The sequence below is a fragment of the Anabrus simplex genome, chromosome 12 (assembly GCF_040414725.1).
Source record: "Anabrus simplex isolate iqAnaSimp1 chromosome 12, ASM4041472v1, whole genome shotgun sequence".
In the NCBI taxonomy this organism is placed as follows: domain Eukaryota; kingdom Metazoa; phylum Arthropoda; class Insecta; order Orthoptera; family Tettigoniidae; genus Anabrus; species Anabrus simplex.
Genome location: NC_090276.1, coordinates 25567224 through 25589241, shown reverse-complemented (window position 1 = coordinate 25589241; position 22018 = coordinate 25567224). Strand labels below are relative to the sequence as shown.

The window sequence follows — 22018 nt, the reverse complement described above, 5'->3', positions numbered from 1 at the left end:
GGGAAAAGGAAGCCTTTTATAACGGGCAGTGATCGCGACGCGCCGAGCTGTAGAAGACCATCCACCAAACTTGACCTTTGTTCTGACGTGGAAAAATCTATCGAACAATCTCTGGTAGGGGATACAGGAATCAACCATGAGAAAACACATCAAAGTGGAACTGAAAATGAGGTGTGGGCATCCACTGAGTGTCAATGAATTATCAGATGATAATTTGGAAGAGACGTTTTGATGCTTGCGGACGGATGCTGCAACAGTTCCAAACAATGGCTCAGAAGACAGAAGTTATGTTCACTGACGAATGTGCGATTTATCGCGGCTCCCAGAATTGCAATGTTTACTTTTGGGGAAAGGAAAACACACACTTTCTTTTCAACAAATCGAGTGAAACCCACCTCACGTCATGATCTGGGCATCTGTTTGGCCCATATTTTTGATCGTTCTGTTAATCAGAACAGATACCTCCAGATGATCAATGACTGGCTCATCCTGCAGGTGCAAAATGCAGCAATCTTAGACGTTGTTTGGTTTCGACACGATGGGGCGCCGGCTCACTTCGTAGTGGCTGTTCCACAACGTCTGAACGTAGTCTTTTGGAATGGCTGGATTGCTCGACGATCGTACAATGATCCAGCTCCCATTCCACGGCCACCAAGGAACCCTGATCTAACCACACCCGATAAGGCACTCTGGGTTTACATCAAAGAACAGGTGAGGAAGCAGCGGTATGTTGGATCTAATGATCTGAAAAATGCGGTGTGCGAAGCTTTGCGGACACTGACCCTAAGAATTTTGCTTAATGTGAGCATCAGAACATGGCGGCATTTTCAGCTGTGCGCAGACCAAGAAAGGACGCATAGGGATGTTTTAGATTTTAAGGTGTAAGACGTAAGTAGAAACAAATAAATAACGAGTATATGTACTTTTATATCATGTCAGTTTGACTTTAATTTAATATAGGGGTATACGGACTTTTAGCGCACCCATAATACGTAGGCATGAATACAACCAGGAGAAACCCAACGTCCACACAAGTCAAATAGGCGATTCTATGGACAGAACAGGTGAAAACTACATCTAACAGAACCCTGAGTCAATAAAGCTGTGGCGGGGAAGTTTGGGTGCAATGGAGGTTACTAGGGGAAGCAGTTACATACCGGTAGGTCAAAAACCTTCACTGGATTTCTCATGTTTTTTGGTGAGCTTTTTAGTTGTGGAGGGATAAAAATCCTGGAATAGTCATTGACCCTCCCAGTCGAACAAGCTAGAGATTTATATCTGGAATTATTCTGGCAGAAATCACTGAAAGCTCCGAATAATATGGCATTCTTAAGCTTTTTAATGGTACACACATGCATAGAGATGGTGTCCCGATATGAACGACGCATGGCGTCCCACGACCTCGTCGCTTAACACGTTGCTGCAGGTAGACAGCCCGCTACTAGACTGTTGTGATTGAAATGGACACAGTGGTAGATGTATAGCAATACACAAACTGTGCCTTCAGCACTACCTGTTCACTCCATCCCCTCCTTTTCAGTACTGGAGTGGGGTAGTGTTGATATAGGGACACCATTTCTGTGCATGCTTGTACACACATATGCTTTAAGAAGTATTACCGCAATCACTTTTTGTAGGACAGTTCGCAGAATAGAAGAGGAACATAACGTATTTAATACTAGAAGTAACTACACAGGTAATGTTGTAGAGCTCCCCTTTAAACAGTTGGTGCCAATAAGAATGGAATGCTATTACACGTTTACCTTGACAGGTAGGTACGGGACCAGACCACTGGCCGTCCACCTCGCACTCAATCCCAGGCTGGCCTGTCAGTTTGTAGCCCCACGAACAACGGAAGACCGCACGTCCACCGTAACTCGTATTATGTTCTACAAGTGACAGGTGGGGATCGTCTAACTCCAGACTGGGGCAGATGATGGGCAGGCACTGGGGAATTGGTGACGACCACAAACCTGAAACACAGATTTCACGTCATTGTCAGTCTCATTGTGATAGAACAAACTTATATATAGGATATTCACGAACGAGTTGGTATTCAGTAGAAATGTAACGTCCAGTCTTTTCAATATTAAAATTTCCAAATGTACGCAGAGGCCACGCTATCTGCTGCCTGTTTGTGTGCATCTGAATGTAGATGAGTTCAGTTAACTTGTAAAGCGTGATGTATGTTTAAACGTTGAAAACACGTCTTAGCAAAGTAGGTGTCCCCATACAATGAAAACCTAAAATTAAGCATTTTCCTCAATTGTACCGAAAGTTGAAGGGATAAATGGCCGAAAAGGTTTCAAATTGTGAGCATTGGATAGCTCTATCAAAAAAATATATAAAATCACTTCCGGCCTAAATGCAGTTCCGGAAAAACAGCCTAAAATCGCTTCTCTATTTGCTCGTTTTCTTTTATATTCAAATTCTGGCCAAATTAACTTTTATACATAATTATTTGTGTAATATGTTGCGTGGTTCGATACACTCAGGCTCTTTTTGATTTTTTAAAAATATCCACACCGAATGTAGTTATAAGGGTTTAAGTGAAACAATGAATTGATTCACATTAGCGTTCGTAGTGGTGCTTAAGTGAAACAATGCATTGACTCGCATTAACGCTCTTAGTGGTTCCTAAGTGAAACAATGCACTGACTCGCATTAGCGCTCTTAGTGATGCTTCAGCGAAACAATGCATTGACTCGCATTAGCGCTCTTAGTGGTGCTTCAGCGAAACAATGCATTGACTCGCATTAACGCTCTTAGTGGTTCCTAAGTGAAACAATGCATTGACTCACATTAGCGCTCGTAGTGGTGATTAAGTGAAACAATGCATTGACTCACATTAACGCTCGTAGTGGTGCTTCAGCGAAACAATGCATTGACTCGCATTAGCGCTCTTAGTGATGCTTCAGCGAAACAATGCATTGACTCGCATTAACGCTCTTAGTGGTTCCTAAGTGAAACAATGCATTGACTCACATTAGCGCTCGTAGTGGTGCTTCAGCGAAACAATGCATTGACTCGCATTAGCGCTCTTAGTGGTGCTTCAGCGAAACAATGCATTGACTCGCATTAACGCTCTTAGTGGTTCCTAAGTGAAACAATGCATTGACTCACATTAGCGCTCGTAGTGGTGATTAAGTGAAACAATGCATTGACTCGCATTAGCGCTCTTAGTGGTGCTTCAGCGAAACAATGCATTGACTCGCATTAACGCTCTTAGTGGTTCCTAAGTGAAACAATGCATTGACTCGCATTAGCGCTCTTAGTGATGCTTCAGCGAAACAATGCATTGACTCGCATTAGCGCTCTTAGTGGTTCCTAAGTGAAACAATGCATTGACTCGCATTAGCGCTCTTAGTGGTGCTTCAGCGAAACAATGTATTGACTCGCATTAATGCTCGTAGTGGTGCTTAAGTGAAACAATGCATTGACTCCCAATAGCGCTCTTAGTGGTGCTTCAGCGAAACAATGCATTGACTCGCATTAATGCTCGTAGTGGTGCTTAAGTGAAACAATGCATTGACTCGCATTAGCGCTCTTAGTGGTTCCTAAGTGAAGCAATGCATTGACTCGCATTAGCGCTCGTAGTAGTGCTTAAGTGAAACAATGCATTGACTCACATTAGCGCTAGTAGTGGTGCTTAAGTGAAACAATCCATTGACTCACATCAGCGTTCGTAGTGGTACTTAAGTGAAACAATGGATTGACTCACATTAGCGCTCGTAGTGGTACTTAAGTGAAACAATACATTGACTCACATTAACTCTCGCAGTGGTGCTTAACTGGAACAATGCATTGACTCACATTAGCGCTCGTAGTGGTACTTACGTAAAACAATGCATTGACTCACATTAACTCTCGTAGTGGTGCTTAACTGGAACAATGCATTGACTCACATTAGCGCTCGTAGTGGTGCTTAAGTGAAACGATGCATTGACTCACATTAGCGCTCGTAGCGGTAGGAAAAGCAAACTGATAATCTAATCGATCGGATAATGATGATTAACAGGAGGATTGTAATTTTACGAATAAATAAAGAATATATTCTAAAATTTTATTATATTATTTATTATATTTCATTTACCTAAATTTCGCACCTCATATCTCTAGGATGTTTTCAACATTGAGTTACTTTACGTCGCACCGACACAGATAGGACTTAGGACGACGATGGGGGCAGGAAACGGGTAGGAATGGGAAGTAAGTGGCATGGCCTTAAGGCACAGCCCCAGCATTTGGCTAGTGTGAAAATGGGAAACCACGGAAACCCATCTTCAGGGCTGCCCGAATGTAAGCTCGCAGCAGCGCGTCCCTAATCACACGGCCAACTCTATCTGGCATCAATTGAAGATGAACCAACACACCCTGGAAGAATTGGAACACAGTACCCGCCAGGAAATAATTTGCTCTACTGAACGTTAACTATAGTTTCTAAAGAGATGCCGCACTATTTATACAACGATGGTGGCCGGTATCAGCACCTCCTTTTATAAAACTAGTAAGTAATCCCATAGTTGTGTCAGCGCCACTCTACGCGACCCGCATACGGCAACGAGCTCTGTTCGGTTCATTGTTTGTTATATCTCTCTGTAAAACTTCGTATCACTGAAATAACTATAAAAGCAATGTTTTTACTGCTCTTAGAAGTGAACAATTATTTAATTTAATTTCCGGGTTGAACCGTATTGTTGTTGTTGTTGTCTATACAACACGTACATTTTGCCGACGTTTCCAATACATTGCAGTATTCATTGTCAAGGTGACTGAAATACCCCTACTCGATCCGAGGTAATCAGTCTCCCAGGCAGAAGTGAAACTCGCATTAGCGCCCGTAGTGATGCTTAAGTGAAACAATGCACTGACTCACATTAGCGCTCGTAGAGGTGCTTAAGTGAAACAATGCACTGACTCACATTAGCGCTCGTAGTGGTGCTTAAGTGAAACAATGCATTGACTCACATTAGCGCTCGTAGTGGTGCTTAAGTGAAACAATGCATTGACTCACATTAGCGCTCGTAGTGGTGCTTAAGTGAAACAATTCATTGACTCACATTAGCGCCCGTAGTGATGCTTAAGTGAAACAATGCACTGACTCACATTAGCGCTCGTAGTGGTGCTTAAGTGAAACAATACAATGACTCACATTAGCGCTCGTAGTGGTGCTTAACTGGGGTATTTCAGTCGCCTTGACAAAGAATACTGCAATGTATCCGAAACGTCGGCAAACTGTACGTGATGTATAGACAACAACAACACGGTTCAACCCGGAAATTAAATTAAATATTTTTACTGGTGTTCATAATGTACCGTAAGTTTACTAAACCAGAATTATGTTTGGATAAGGGGTAGAGTATCGGCCATAAGATCGGAATTGCATGGGTTCAAAGCCGACCGAGGTAGACGGAATTTAGAATGGTGAAAAAAAGTCCATCGGGCACTCTATGACGGCATGTAACTTTCAAACCTGAAAACGCATTTTCTTTCGTTACGGCGCTGCGCACTTTCCCTAAGTCTATAGATTATGATTATTATTATTATTATTATTATTATTATTATTACTACTATTATTATTATTATTATTATTATTATTATTATTATTATTACTATTATTATTATTATTATTATTATTATTATTATTATTATTATTATTATTATTATTATTATTATTATTATTATTGCTGGTGAGACCTAGTGGTTACAGTGTTCTACGTCTTCTGATATGGGCTGGAGCAAATTTGTTACTTTCAACGACCTGCCTCAGTCTCATCCTCGGATTTGATGATACATGAATGTGACTAAGGTATCAGCGATGCTAGTAAATCTACGGATAGGGACTTCAAGAAAGGAAGAAGAATTAAGAGGTTAATATATTTGACTCGGAGTCTGATATTTGCGTTCTTTTCACGTGTATAAGTTCATACCATCAAGTCGTTTCACCATGAACATTCGGTTAATAGCATGCATAACTGGCTGTATGTTCTAACAGACCTAATGCCAAAAATGTTTATAAATATGAAATAGCGACATGTTTCATATGAGGCACATAATATCAAAAACCGTCAAATCCACTTATTGACAAAACTTAGTTACACTATTCTATTAACAGGTTTCAATGCAACCATGATTTTGGACCAAAACCTGTCAGATATGAGGCTGAGTTTCAATATCGGCAAATCCATCATCTGTAATGGCATTTACAGTGGCGCAGTCCGGTAAATCCCTATCAGCCCTTCCTGTGACTCCTACATGCCACACTGTTGAAGCCTTTCCTTCTCGTTGATTGAGGGGGTCAAAATTACTATCGAGACACTTCCAGTTTTTTTCTACTTTAGAAAAACAGGAAGATCTAGGACTTCAGACTGAAGAAATTGAACAAGATGTACGTGTAGTGTGAATGCTTTTTCATAATGCTTCTTGAACAGTGTTGTAAACAGAGGACACGTTCCGTTTTAAGGTGGTAATAAATGTCGGTTTTCAGATAGATTAATTAATTTAAACTAGTAATCATTCATTTTTAAAAGTGGTTATTGCATCGTACAGGTAACAGCACCTCTTTCAGGGTTACCCATATTTTCAAATCTTTCAAGCCTTTGTATTGAAACCCTCTAAATCCCGATTTTAGAATCAAACCCCGCCACATCCAACTTTGTTTCTAAAATAATTCAAAAGCCATATTCCATAAAATATTTATATTTTAAAATTGTACGCTAAGGATGCAATTTAAAATTGTGTCGTTAAACCTAGGAGGTTTGTGAACATAGTAGTGACAATATCGAAAGAAAGCAATATTTAATATGGTTAACAAGTACAATTGCATTAGAGTCACCCATAAAGTCTGTTACCTTTTGACAAATGTCGAGAAGTCGTTGGGGACCGTTGGTAAGGCGTTCTCTGTTGATGACTGCGACGGAGCGCACGACTGCGTGGAGTACAGATGCCATGTCAGGAAATCGGCGGCCTCGGAGGGGTTCGTTCAACTTCGGAAACAGGTCGAAGTCACAAGGACCCATGTCTGGTGAGTACGGAGGATGTATCAAGACCTCCCGATGCCACCGTTGCGGCCGTTTGATGAATGAAACCAGCCTCTACGGATAATTCCCGGAGAGTCCATCGATGATCTAAAGAAACCAGATCACTCACGATGTCAAACTGATCTTGAGGAATGGACGGCCGACCTGTACGGTGTAAATCCGCAATCTCACTCCGAACCGCACGATATGCCTTGACCCATCGTGCAACCGTCCTGTATGGTAATGCATTGTTGCCACAGGCTCCACGTATTCAAAATCAAAATCTCTTTATTTGCAAATGAGGTGTCTACCTCGGTGGCAAATGGTACACTAAAATACATTATTGTCAAGCACTAAATATTAAATTAACAAGAGAAGAAAATTTTCCTATAATACAATATTATACAATTTACGCTAACAATTTTTTATATTAAACACACAGCTCATCCTTAATAAATTTATATTGTTTACAAAATTCTACTTATAATAAATCCTGTACTACTTACAAATATAGTCAACTGATATACAGTATGTGGAATTACTTCAAATGATACTGTACAACTGGTATAAGATTAAAATTTACATTGCATTTATTTACCTTTTTTTCTTTACCCATTCTGGAACCTAAGTAGCATAACGACCTGCTGCGTCTTAACCAAAGCCCCTTTTGCCACCACTTTTCAGAGTTTCTGACAACATTATGATGCATTTTTGCCACTAGTAATCTTGATTTTAATCCGCAAACGCTGATGACCTTTTAGAAACATGCTTTAGAGCGGTGAAATCGACACTCTCCACTTCAACGCCTCACAACAACAACACTCCCAACTTGATTCCCATCAAATGCAGACTACACATTGACAACAGATCCATTTGACCGCTCCCATATCTTATTTGCGCATGCCCGATCTCCTGCGAGTGTCTGGACTAGGTTCTCTTTAATTTATTTACAGCCATCGTAATTATTCCGGGTAATGATTTATTTTGGACAGTTTCTTTCAATATGCCGAAAATTCAGGTAAATGGATTTAGAGGCTATTGATATCAGTAGCTTCATATCCACAATGTCTGTCAGGCGGTACGTACGTCAAATATTGGGGCCAAGGCCCCGAAGCAGTCCCGTTCGAATAGTAGTAGTAATACTAGTCATTCCACATATTGTGAACAACGCGTACAATATGTGTGAGTTTTTGTGACTTCATCGGCTGTAAATGGCATGCGGTGTTCTGTCAATGGCAGGTTCATTTTGTTTACATGGACATGCAATCATGAAGCAAAGTGAGGACAGGTGGATATTGACCGGGCTATTTACAAGCGCCCCTCAGTCAATAGTACGCAACAGGAGAGAGTAAGATTGATTTGAGCTATCAGTTCTCCTACCAGACCAATCTAAATGCAGGGTCACAAACCCTGTCTCGTCAACAGCTAACATAATCACACTACATGACCCTATGCACACCGTATTGAACTGTGTTCATACTGGGAAGTTCAGCGTCTCTGCGCACGAAATTAAGCCATGGAGATATCGAAATAATCGAGTGTCATATACAGGAAGTATCGTAATACACAGTCGACAAAAGAATTGAACAGAATATCATGTTCATTCAGTGATTAAAAAATCGAGTCAAGTTTACAAAGAACTTGGGAGTATGAGATCACTTATCACTATAACGTTGCATCCTGTCTGGGCTGGATATATTCACTGATTTGATTGAGAAGGGTGTCATAAAGCCATTGTGTCCTCTTCTGAGCCAAACTGGTCCACGAATGTTGTAACTAGCCGTTGATATCCTGGACGCTGGCACTGGGATGGAGTTGACATCCGAGTTGGTCCCACACGTGTTCTATTGGGGACAGATCTGGAGATCTTGGTGGCCACAGTTCATAGAGACACGCGCCGTAAATGGACGAGCGTTTTCCTATTGAAAAATAACACCACGCATGAGATGTAACACATGAGGGAGCAGAATGTCCGTGACGTGCCGTTGTGACGTCAGAGTTCCCTTTATCACTACTAGCGGTGACCTGAAGTCACACCCGATAGCCAGGCGTACCTACCGGTGTGTCTCCCCAAAACATTGGAAGAATGCGACCTTTCCCCTGGTCTCCGCTATACTCGCAGACGACGGTCATCCGGGGTAGCGCAGAATCGCGATTCATCGGTGAACACAATGCGATGCCATTCATCACCAGTCCATGCTTCCCTGTTACGGCACCACTCGAAACACAGCCGTTTGTGTTCTGATGTTAACGGCAGCCTACACATAGGACGGTAATTCCCTACTCCGGCTGGTGCTAGGGAATAGGGGGAATGTTTCAGGGACTCCATTACTTGTCCCCGGATGGCAAGCGCCGATGTGAAGCGGTTACGATGTGCTTGGTGCATAATACGGCGGTTACTCCCTTATGGTGGTCAGATGTGGTCGACCGGAAACTTGACGACTATTATGCCTGCCCCCAAGCTTCCATGCAGTCCAATATCAAACCACTGTCACATGCGATTGCCAGACATATCTGGATATTGCACGATTCGACCAGTCGGCCAAATGGAGACCCATAATGAGGTCTCTTTCAAACTCTGTCAGGTGCTGATATCCCAAACTACGTGGCATCTCCGTGTCCTTGACAGTGAACACTCAACATTTGACGCTGTTCACACCCCTGGTAGCAACACTAAACATGAACTGTATTAATGCAGTGTGGTGGACGTTCCACCTGTCAGAGAGAATTGCAACTCTACACACTCACCGATGATGTGTACGTCTACGAAGTTACATTGACATGTGACCATTTATTCTGGGTGTCTCAATTTATTTTTCAGACAGTTGCATGTTCACCAGTTTTATTGCAGTAATGGCAGAGTTTCTTACTAGCACACAAAGTCCTGAAAATGACCACCTCCGGCTTGACTGGAAGCATGCCATGGTTGTCTTGACACTCACATTTTTCAAACATATTTTTCTATGAGGCATTTGAAATATTTAAGTTACAAATTAATTTGGATTTTGATGGAGTTATACTTGAACCAGGGGCTGGCCGGTCGAGATGCAAAAGGTGTGCTCGGTTCGTCCGGAAGGACAAGGGTTCGAGTCCCCATGAGGAAATCGAAAAAAATAATAAATTATATTTCCAGTCCCGAAGGTGCACATGGTTTGAGGGGTCACACAGCCTGCACCGAAAGTGAGTACCAGGTTAATTTATGGTGATGAAGACGGTAGGGCGTAGAGCTAACCACTCTACCCCACCAAGTGCCGAGATTACGACTACCGAGCTCGATAGCTGCAGTCGCTTAAGTGCGGCCAGTATCCAGTATTCGGGAGATCGTGGGTTCGAACCCCACTGTCGGCAGCCCTGAAGATGGTTTTCCGTGGTTTCCCATTTTCACACCAGGCAAATGCTGGGGCTGTACCTTAATTAAGGCCACGGCCGCTTCCTTCCCACTCCTAGCCCATTCCTCCCTCATCGTCGCCATAAGACCTATCCGTGTCGGTGCGACGTAAAGCAAATAAAAAAAAAAAGAGATTACGACTAGTGGAAGCCTTTTATGGCTTTCACGGCTTGTATCGAGATGAGTTTTTATATATGAAACAATTGTTTGATTTATTTCCAATGTTAAGTTTAATATTGAATCATTGCACCACTCAATCTAGTGGAAGTCGTAATGTCAAGACATTGGAAATATTTATGTTGTGTGTGAATGTACGAGTATATGACGTTGCCTTGTGACTATGTATTTTGTGTTACACTACACGCCAAGGAATAGTTACACCTGTTTTTTTCCGCAAATATCATATTGATATCTATATTTCTTTAGTTACACTACATGGGTGTCAGTTGTTTCAACGTATCATTTTTATTCTTTTCTTATAGTAAAGTTTCGTGTTTCAGTATATTTTGTAATAATTGATTTTCATGGAATTGTTTGAGTTTTACTTCGTTGTCATATTGTTGTAAGCATTGCTACCGGAATATCTTCCAATTACGATGTATTTACCTATACTAATATTATAAAGAGGAAAAATTTGTTGGTTTGTAACGAATAAACTCAAAAACGACTGAACCGATTTTAAAAATTTCTTCACCTATAGAAAACTACATTGCGAACATGGGCTGTATTTTATTTTCAAAACAATTCGAAGTGGGGGACACGGGGCGAGATATAAAAATAATACGCTAATATAGGCAAAATATCGAATTTGTCGTATAAGGACGAGACAAAGCTCATTTTAAGCCCCTTGACGCAAAGAACAAAACTCGGTAAACCCTTCGGGTTCGAAAACCATGTTTGAAGGCCCTAAAACCAACCGTTATTGAGATATTGGAACTACACTACTCCTGCTCTAGGAATCGGATAAAGAAACGAACGGCCGTAACCATGGCAACATCAGCTCCAGGATTCTAGAGCAGCTACATTATGCATGTACGTTTGGGCATAGCTGCCAACCAAAATTGATACACATATGACTTACTATATGGAAAAAATAAACTGTTGTGTAAGACGCTCATAGCACTCCTTTGGGCGGGGATGGAAAAGGAGTGAAGTATAAAAATAATAGCCCCGGAGATCTCCGTAGTACAGCGACCAGCGGTTGCCGACGGGCCTCCGTTTTTACGTACTGGCTTAGGTTTCAGCATTTTGCGGAGTCTGTTACCTATAGTTTAAACTATTTTCTATTAAATCATGGAGTAGTAGGATCACTGATGCCATTAGTGTCGATATTTTGGTCCACTTTTACGATCATTGTAACCATGAAACCTATATACTGTACACAATTGTCAAGATGATGCGCCCATGACTTGCAAAAATTTCTCAACATTTGTACTCAGATTCATTATATGATGTGCGACATGACTGACAAGCCCGGAGAATTATAATTCTCGATAATTATAGTAGTTTCTTTTATGCATCCTTTATCATTTATAATAGTTATGAAATGTCGGATGAAACAAATACATTCAATAATATTTATATTTGTGGTACTATCGGGCGAAAGTATCCTTACACTAAACCTGCAGCTTTGTGAAGGGAGCAGGTATATCTAGGTAGGAATGAAGGAAAAACATGGTAGCAAAAGATCTTAAAGGTCGACGCTAATTAGGAGCTAATATTTAGAAGCCCCATGAAGAAAAGAAGAAGAAGATACACTATAATTCCAAACATGACAAGTAATTTCTACGTACTTAAGTAAATACACCAGTGATATAAATATCTAATGAAGCCAGTCACACCGATAGTATGAGTAACTAAAACCAGTTTCTGATAACCCGTACGAAGAACGGGTACTTCTGCTAGATAATAATAAGAGTAATAATAATAATAATAATAATAATAATAATAATAATAATAATAATAATAATAATAATAATAATAATAATGTTGTTGTTGTTGTTGTTGTTGTTAGAGTTATTTGTCCGTTGACTGGTTTGGTGCAATCTCCATATCACCCTATCCTGTGCTAACCTTTTCAGTTCAACGTAACTGCTACAACCTACACCTGCTCTAATCTGCTTTTCATATTCATACCTTGGTCTACCCCTACCGTTCTTACCACTTACACTTCCCTCGAAAACCAGCTGAAAAATTCCTGAATGTCTTAAGATATGTCCTGTCCTTTTATCTCATCTTCTGGTCAAATTTTATCGAAATCCATTTCCTCTCACCAATTCGATTCAGTATCACTTCATTCGTGATTCCATCTACACATCTCACCTTCTATAACACCACATTTCAAAAGCTTCTATTATATTTATTTCTAAGCTAGTTATTGTCTTTGATAGCTTCAAGAACGTCCAGTATTCAATATTCTAGAGATATTTGGTTCAAACCCTACTGTCGGCAGCCTAATGATGGATTTCCATGGTCGGAAAATCTCAGAGATTTTATTTATTCTGCTTGGATTTTCGGTCCCTTTCCAAATTCCTCTTTGATTTCCACTACTGCCTGTTCTATATAAGCTTTGAAAAGGAGAGGGTACTGCATGCTTGAGTCACACCTTTCTGGATTAATGATTATTTGTCGTAGTTCTGGATCCTTATAACTGCAGAGTGCTTTTTGTTCATATTATAGCTAACACTTATTTCTCAGTGTCTGGTCCCGAGCATCTTCAGAACTGTCCAATTACTATTACATAGTCAGTTGTATTTTTATAGCGTGGTTTTTATTTATTTATTTATTCGTATCAGAAGCATTAATACTATAAATACATATACATATATACTCTTACTGAATTATATACATTATATACAAAGTCACACTTATCAAAAAAACAAAGGTCTATACTACTTTTGCCCAGAAATTGGCGACATCCAGTGCATTTTCTGTTGCCTGAAGTAGATCGTGTACTGTGCATGTTTTAGGGCACCTACTACACTGCAACAAATGAGCCGTCGTCTGGATTGCACCACACTCACACAATGATGACTCGATGTTGAGACCCCACTTCTGCAGGTTGCTTTTACATCTTGTCACGCCTGCCTGTAATCTGTTCAGTGATCTCCAGGTACTCCATTTCTCCATGTGACCAGGTGATAATTCTTCACTTGGTGTCAACCATTCTTCGGAGCGAGTGCAGCGTGCGCGCCACATATCAGTTCGGGATTGCTGAGGTGTCCCATTAAGAGCCTCTGTTGTTCTGAGGAAACTTTTCCTTGATTTGAGTCTTGAAGTAACTGGCCTGTATCCATACAGAGGGTGAGCTTCAGAAGTTTCCGCCTTCTTCCTCTCGTTTTTTGCTGCAACCTCTCGACGGATATCAGGAGGGGAAATACCAGCAAGACTATACAATTTGTTCAACGGAGTTGGTTTTAGACAGCCGGTAATGATGCGACAGGTATCGTGACTTGTACCATACTGGGGATGCATATTGCGCTGCAGAGTAACATAGAGCAATGGAAGAGGTTCTCACAGTATTGGGATGTGCCCCCTGGTAGTACCCGTTATCTTCCTTATAATATTGTTTCTGGCTGACACTTTTTGCTTGGTGTTCGAGCAGTGTTTCTGGTAAGTTAGAGCACGATCAAGGGTAACTCCAAGATATTTTGGTGTACTGCAATGTTCTAATGTGGTTCCTTCCCAAGTGATTTTGAGAGTTCTGTTTGCCATTTTATTTTTGAGGTGGAAGGCACAAGTCTGGGTTTTACTGGGGTTTGGTCTCAGCTGATTCTCCTTGTAATAAGTAGACATCACTGAAAGTGCATTAGATAATTTCTCCTCAATAGCGTCAAAGCAGGTGTCTTGAGTGGTAATGGCACAGTCATCTGCATAGATAAAGCTCTGTGTTCCTTCGGGTAGCGGCTGGTCATTGGTGTAGATGTTGAACAATGATGGAGAGAGTACAGAACAGAACAGAATGAACGTGATGGAATGTTATAGAGTGCGCTACAAATTGTCACGCAGTTTAACGTGAAAATTCTGAAAATTTCTGTGAGTATATACACATGCAGAGGAGAAGTGTATTCCTTCCCGATCACCCTGGAGTTTTCCGTTCTGTATCGTATTTCAGTGTTTCATTCCGAGTTGCATGCTGGTAGAACGGAACGATTGCAGTCTCAGCTGTAAATTATTGCTAGCTACGGCTGAACACATTCTCTGAGATTAAGGAAATTGGCTCACATTAACGCCCCTTGCGATGGAATATAAATTACGGTAGCACACTCCAACCTTTTAAGTACAGGATATTTATACTAGAAGTTAGTAGTTTGAGAGTTGCGATAGGTGTCACGGAGTATCAGAGTACAGGGTGTTCAATTCATATTTCCAAGACCGGTGACTGAATCCTAGCCTAGGTACTGTACTTTCAAAAGGAAGGTAAGAATCTAGTCACCGCTCCCCACTTTGGATGGGGACGATAGAAGACATACCTTATTTATTTATTTATTTATTTATTTATTTATTTATTTATTTATTTATTTATTTATTTATTTATTTATTTATTTATTTATTTATTTATTTATTTATTTATTTATTTATTTATTTATTTATTTATTTATTTATTTATTTATGTATTTATTTATTTATTTATTTATTGATTTATTTATTTATTTATTTATTTATTTATTTTTTATTTCCGTTTTGTGTGAAGTAGGTAGGGCTGATAGCCCTCACTTACACTTAACCAGAACACACAATACATAGTAACATAATTTGAAAGTTCTTAAGACAGTATAAGTTATCTAGAAACTACCTAAATTAATGGAATAAATAGTATAAACATCTATATTCGTATTAAATTGTTTCATGAGAAACAGTTTTGTCTAGTGCGTCCGTCTGTTCTATTGGGCCGATTTAATTAATTTGTGTCTTGTTCTCTCCGGAATTACTTGCCGATTAATTATGGGGCATTGATAGGTTTATAAGTTCAGTCAACTTGAAGTAATTCGAAAATCAAATCACAAAATGACCACTTCACTAACAGCAGACGAAAGCTTAACCGTAGCCCGCAGTACAAACAGTACTTAACGGGTTGCATATATATGCAAGTAAAGATCTCGGCAAAGCTAAAGGATTAAAAATGACGGCGACTGCAGGAAAACCTGCAATTTAAAACAAAGGTGGTACACATACAGTATGAATTAATACTATCTAAGGGGGAAAATGGGGTAAGACACGTAAAACAACCGTAAGGTTGGGGGTTGGTAGGAAGTGACATGAAAATGCTATCGAAAACTACCAATATTTGCGTCGAATCAATAGTTTTCGGGGTCGCACCCTCTGGATGTTGTTTAAGTCCAAGTTCAGACTCCATTGGCAAGGATGGTCAGAAGGGATGAAAAAGAAAAATTCGAAATATCTGAGATTAGTGCTGAATCCACAGATCTCGAGTTCGCTTAACTAATTTGTGACGGTCCCAAGGGTAGTTGGAATCGTGTACATCTTATGTATAGCGCGATGCCTAAGTACATACAATTGTCACTGACTATTTTTATAATTTGTCTGAAAGGATAATCGACTTCCCAGAAAATATGGGCCGCAACAAGGACGAATTTCCACGCGAAACAAAATAATCCAAAACTTATAACACAACAGCAACTCCAAAACTACAAAATAGTTCGTAAAATACATGAAATGCTAATAACTTCGTCGTTTTACATCGCAAGCAGAGCGCACACATTTCCTTTTGTCAAGTCGTGCTCTTCACTTGAGACCACTCCCACTATCTTATGACGTCATCTTCCCATAATACCACGCGACATATTAGTGCAGCTTCAGCTCTCTATGTGATAAGTTGCTCTTCACAGCGTTAAACCACTTGAATGGATCAGCCGCATCGATTTAAAATCAAAACCTGCAATACGAGATTCGTGAAATATCGTAACAAGCAGATCAATGTTTGCGGAAAAACAAAATGTTATGATGTGAACAGGAGCCGGGAAATAGATTAGAATGACCCCCGAAACTTAAGAAAAATACAGCATGGGAATAGACGGACTCGCAGCGGTTACAGGTTTAGATAAATGTATACATAAACGTTGATTCGGAACTGCGTACGTTCCGAGCTATCAGACACTATCTTGGGCTAGAACCTCCGATGTTGCGAGTATCTTGCATGTACTGCCCGCCTCCTAACATGCTACAGGCTTGAGCTCGTCGTCGCATGGAGTTACGAAGAAGCTCAAGTATGCCCGATGTTGTATGTGTTGTGTGAAATGCCTTTAATATTCTGCCATGAAGTGTTGCTTCATCCTGCAGCAGGTTAAGATCAGGAGATCGTGGAGGCCAAGAATTGATGCTTTTTCCGCACCCATGTGTATAATTTTTCTTCCTCTATGTGTAAGGAATCCAGTCCTGAATTTATCATATATTTCTGAATTTTTAATAATTTTGTCGGGTAAACAACGAATATGCCACCAGTGACCTTTTACATGCCATCACCGTACAACGTGGAGTGCCGAATTGGCTTCATTCTTCGCCATTCAGCAACTTTTTCCAGGCTTTAACCTACGATATTGGGGTTAGGAAGCCAAAATTCTGCCGTTGATCCACAGGGAGATCTGGGAATGATCTAATGATTGAATGCAATGTTATACACAGATTTTCTCTGGGCCACCCTTTGAGAAGACTAAACCGGAAGAGTGGGTAATGGCCAGGGGAAGAGAGGGTGATAGGGGTTGCACCTAAGGTGTTTTCATATGTAAGGAGAGGAGCAAGTTGGCGTGCTTTTCATACCTTCTGTCAGTTCGAGTTACAGCAATAGTATCGCCAGTGCGGAGCTGCCAAACTTATTCAGATGTCTTGACCCCGTGGGTGGAGTCAGTTTCATGTTGTTGTTTGAATTATCAGTCCATAGACTGGTTTGATGCAGCTCTCTATGCCACCCTCTCCTGTACTAACCTTTTCATTTCTACGTAACTATTGCATCCTACATCTGCTCTAATCTGCTTGTCATATTCATACATTGGTCTACCCCTACCGTTCTTACCCTCTACACTTACTTCAAAAACCAACTGAACAAGTCCTGGGTGTCTTAAGATGTGTCCTATCATTCTATCTCTTCTTCTCGTCAAATTTAGCCAAATCGATCTCCTCTCACCAATTCGATTCAGTATCTCTTCATTCGTGATTCGATCTATCCATTTCACCTTCAGCATTCTTCTGTAACACCACATTTCAAAAGCTTCTATTCTCTTTCTTTCTGAGCTAGTTATCGTCCATGTTTCACTTCCATACAACGCCACGCTCCACACGAAAGTCTTCAAAAACATCTTTCTAATTCCGGTATCAATGTTTGAAGTGAGCAAATTTCTTTTCTTAAGAAAGCTCTTCCTTGCTTGTGCTAGTCTGCATTTTATGTCCTCCTTACTTCTGCCATCGTTAGTTATTTTACTACCCAAGTAACAATATTCATCTACTTCCTTTAAACTTCATATTAGGTTTAAAACAGCAGTGCCGTTTTATGAATTAATTCATTCAAATGTGCTCGAGTTACAATCGGCAAGCTGTGTTGTGTTATAGTGTTGGAGTACAATTTTTTCAAACGTGCGCCGGTTCATTTGGCAACCAAGGCGAGTGTGAAGAAGCAATGATGTTACTTTAACTTTAGACTGCCCGGAGTACAGGGGCCCGTGTCCACCAACCCACGCTCTTAACATGAGAGCAAATGGAGAGTCTCCCCTTTTAGTCACCCATTACTATAGGTAATTCACGTATACTGTAAACTGAACTGCTAGTCTTAGTTAGTAAACTCAGCATATAAAACACACGTCGATAGCTATCCATGTGTATCAGACACGATAAGATTGTAATGCATTTCTACATTAGGATTCAATCTATCCGAATGTAATATTGACAAGTTAAAATCCTGGACGTCAACAAATTGCCACAGGGAGATTACTTCGGCTAAGTCCATAAATAATTAAATTCTGTCCATCACGCTCCGCGTAGTGGAATTACTAAGTGTGAATGATAAATTGTCGGCACCAGCTCCGTATACGAGTCTCGCGTTCAGCTAGCCGCCCGCCAATTTCAGGATATAAACGCAAAATTCAGATTCAATAACTATCCGATACATCTGTCATTTCAAATGTAATTTCAACAGCTATGTACTCTCTAGTGTTTTATCGAATTCTCTCTATCCGTGTAGATCTGTGCAGGATTTAATTTATTTCACAGAAGTATGTGCATACACCGTGGGACAGCCAAAAATATCACCTCAAATAACTCAAATCGTTGAAGATATCGAATATCCATGTTCACTTTCGATAATGTAACCAAGGGATTCATTGTCAAACTTCAGCTGAGATAGTGGCAATAACTTTCTTTTTGACCTCGTATGTCTTATGTTTGGGAGTCATCCGAAAATTTTACGGCACGAAATTAGTGATGTAAAATGGGGTCACGACGTTACCTAGCAACCACGCAGGCTGTGATGTGAAGGACAGATGGATGACCTTGTCTGAAGAGATATAATGAAGGCTCTTTTATCAAAGGGGTCTCATTCTGTTATACTCTAGGGAACTCACTATTTAACACGTGGTAGTTTCATAAGCCTTCCGTAACACAGGGTTAGTATTATTAGCTGCCATCGTCGGGAGCCCTGGTTCGATTCCAGATACTGACAAAAATTTAAGAACGACAGGTATGTTGTTGGAATGGTACTGGCAGCTCACCTCCACTTGGGATGTGCCTGGGAAGAGCTGCACCACCTCGGGATGAGGATAAGAGTTTTGTCCACGGCAGGGCCTCTCAAATTCATAAAATCTCATGCGTGCAAACCGAGGCGCAGAGGTTCTGTGCATCGTGCATCGGTCCGTCTCGGCTCGGTTCGGACCAGCGTTTTGTGTCTCGGGGCGACTCGGCTAAGTTCGTCTCAACTCGGCCCGGATGGTGGAGCGCTACAAAGCAAGTGAGGAGGAGGGAGAAATGTGGAGCGAGCTAGGAAGACAGTCGCTATTGCTCAAAATCCACAAGTGGGGGTCTGCACTCTGGTCAACCTAGCGATGGTGTCTTTTGCACCTTGCACCTCGCAATGCACCGGTGTATGCACCCTGGATGGACCTTGCTTAATGGTTAGCGTGCTGGCCTTTGGTCCAGCGGGTCGCGGGTTCGATTCCCGAGCTGATCGTGGATTTTTCTTTCTTTGGTTAACTCCGATGGCTCGGGGACTGGGTGTGAGTGCAGTCTTTATAATTAGAAATTATTACAGGTAGGGCCCCATTCTCATAAACGCACAGGTCAACTCGAAAACCTGCACCACACCCCTCCGAACACCATAAGTCATTTTTTATAGACCCTGAGTCAGTTTTCCTCTTTCGATGCATTGCATCCTACAATTTTCAACTCCAAAATCCACACAGAAGCACACAACACATTTCTCGGGGCAATCCTAGGTGAAAGCTAGCTAGAGCTTGGTATCTCTCGGCAACGTTTCATTAGATGAAAATAAAATAATCGTTATCAGTTTCAGGTTCATTTGAAAGGAATATTAATGTCGATGTTTCTAGAAGGAAACCATAATCTAGTTTCATCGACTGAAAATGTTAAAAATATTTTAGCTCTTTAAGTCTTCAGGCTTTTTCAATCACTGCATTGTCCTACACAGGAGGCTTGCAGTGGTGTCTCAACGGCGCACTAGCGTCTTGGAAAAGTGTAGCGTTCCAACTGATGAGCCCACTGCTAAACTGGGGCGAAACGCTGGTAATTTTACGATTTAAAAATCCTAAATACCTAAGGAACTTAAATTTCTTAATAAAAATATTACAAATTAAGAGGATTCATTATTTTCAACATCCGACTAGTACTTCCAGAGATAAGAATCTTTTAACAAGCTTTGTTCGCCAGCCATTTGAGTGAACCGCAAAGGAGGTAGCCACGCGACGTATAAAACATATACACAAATATACAGCGGAGATTATAGAATTAATGGAAGGGGACATATCCCTACTAATGTTGCTATTTAACTTTTTTGGGGGGATAACTACTGTAGCTCCACGTGGACAAGAATATTATAGGTTCGCTTTTGCATACTGAGTGAATCCCAGGCTACACTGAATTCAATCAACGACAAGCACAATGTCTACACACTAGTTGCTTCTGTAACATCTGAGCTGTTAACTGCAAACAATAAACCATACTGTGCCGCCAAATCATAGCTGTCTGGCCACTTGTTTACAGTTTTGCCAGATTTGTCTGTGTTTCAGTTGAACAACCATTAAAATATATATACATAAAGATCATGACATCATAGCATCTTATACAGCGGTGTAGCCAACGGAGGGGTGGGGGTTACTGGGGATTAGTATACCCCATGGAATTTTTACAAGAAAGGGAACAGAAACAGATATTAAACAAGTGAAAGTTGACTCAATGTGTTGACTCCTTTGAACATTCACAGAGACATAATCGTAAAAACAACAGATCTGTTTAATCTATTTTCTAAGAAGAATCGAACGTTAGATTTTGGACTCTAATGTGAACTGTAAAACAGTTCACCTTGATCATATTGTCCTTGAGCTGAATTTTAATGTAATATTTTTTAGTGTCCTGCAATCTGAATATCAACATAATTCACTTGTATTAGTGTCCTTGTAGTAACACATACGCAAAAGCAACTACATTATGTTATATCCTAATTTTATAACTATGAACGCCCTCCCCCCACCAAAGAAATCGGTTGATCTTGGCTCGGATACTGGTCTTATAGGTATTCAACCAACATTAAATAGAGTAAAAATTAACTTACCCGACGCTTGGCAGGTGAGGTTTGATGTGCCATTTAACTTGAAGCCAATGGGGCACTGAAATATGGCCACGTGACCCAGACGACTTCCCTCGACTCTGGCAGTCAGATACGGATCGCTGTTGACGTCTATTGGTTCGCAGTGAACAGCTGAAAAGAAGGAAGGAAATAAAAAAGCTAGTTTAGATAATACACTCCTATACTGAATCTGCTGTCAAAATTGGAATAGATTTTAATATAGTGGAACATATTTCAACAGAAGACTAGAGTTACATATAAAGCCCGGATTTTTGTTCAGTAACAGGTTAAAATGCAAACTAATTAGGTTGGTAGGAAGTGTCGGCCACCAGCTCTTTCATAATGTAGTAAGAGTAACATAAATTAAAGGGGTTCTGATGGGCCGCACCTATAAAGCTTATGCAAACCCCATAGCGCAATCGTTGTGAATTTAGACTATGCATGCTACTCACTGCAGTAAGTTTGCATTCTAAGCTATTAATGCATCAAAATCCGGGCTCAAGTTATATATATGTGACTAAGATTTCTGCTGACATACAGTGGATAAAATAAGTATTCATACACTGCATGTGTGGCTTGCCACAAATACTTCATGCCCTAGTGTATGAATTACATTTCTTAACGAAGTGTGAAGAACCATCAACGGATAGAAAAGATGCAGTTTTTACAACAAAACAAAATGAATATAATTTCTTGTTTGCAAAATTAATATTCATACATGCTGAAACACTGTCCTCAAACACACATAGTTCGACAACAGTACTTCTTATGCATCCCCAGGGCAATAATAACTGCTTGAAGCCCTCG

The 22018-nt window shown here is 40.5% G+C and overlaps 1 protein-coding gene across 1 annotated transcript in view; it reads right to left on the bottom strand.

Annotated features, from left to right (window-relative positions):
- Positions 1 to 22018, bottom strand: part of LOC136884113 (locomotion-related protein Hikaru genki) — a 376982-nt gene that overhangs the window by 71410 nt on the left and 283554 nt on the right. Inside the window, exons 7-8 of the mRNA XM_067156151.2 lie at positions 21197 to 21343; positions 1764 to 1973 (exon numbers count right to left, since the gene is read on the bottom strand). Coding sequence (XP_067012252.1) covers positions 1764 to 1973; positions 21197 to 21343 — 357 coding nt within the window. The remainder of the gene's footprint in view (positions 1 to 1763; positions 1974 to 21196; positions 21344 to 22018) is intronic.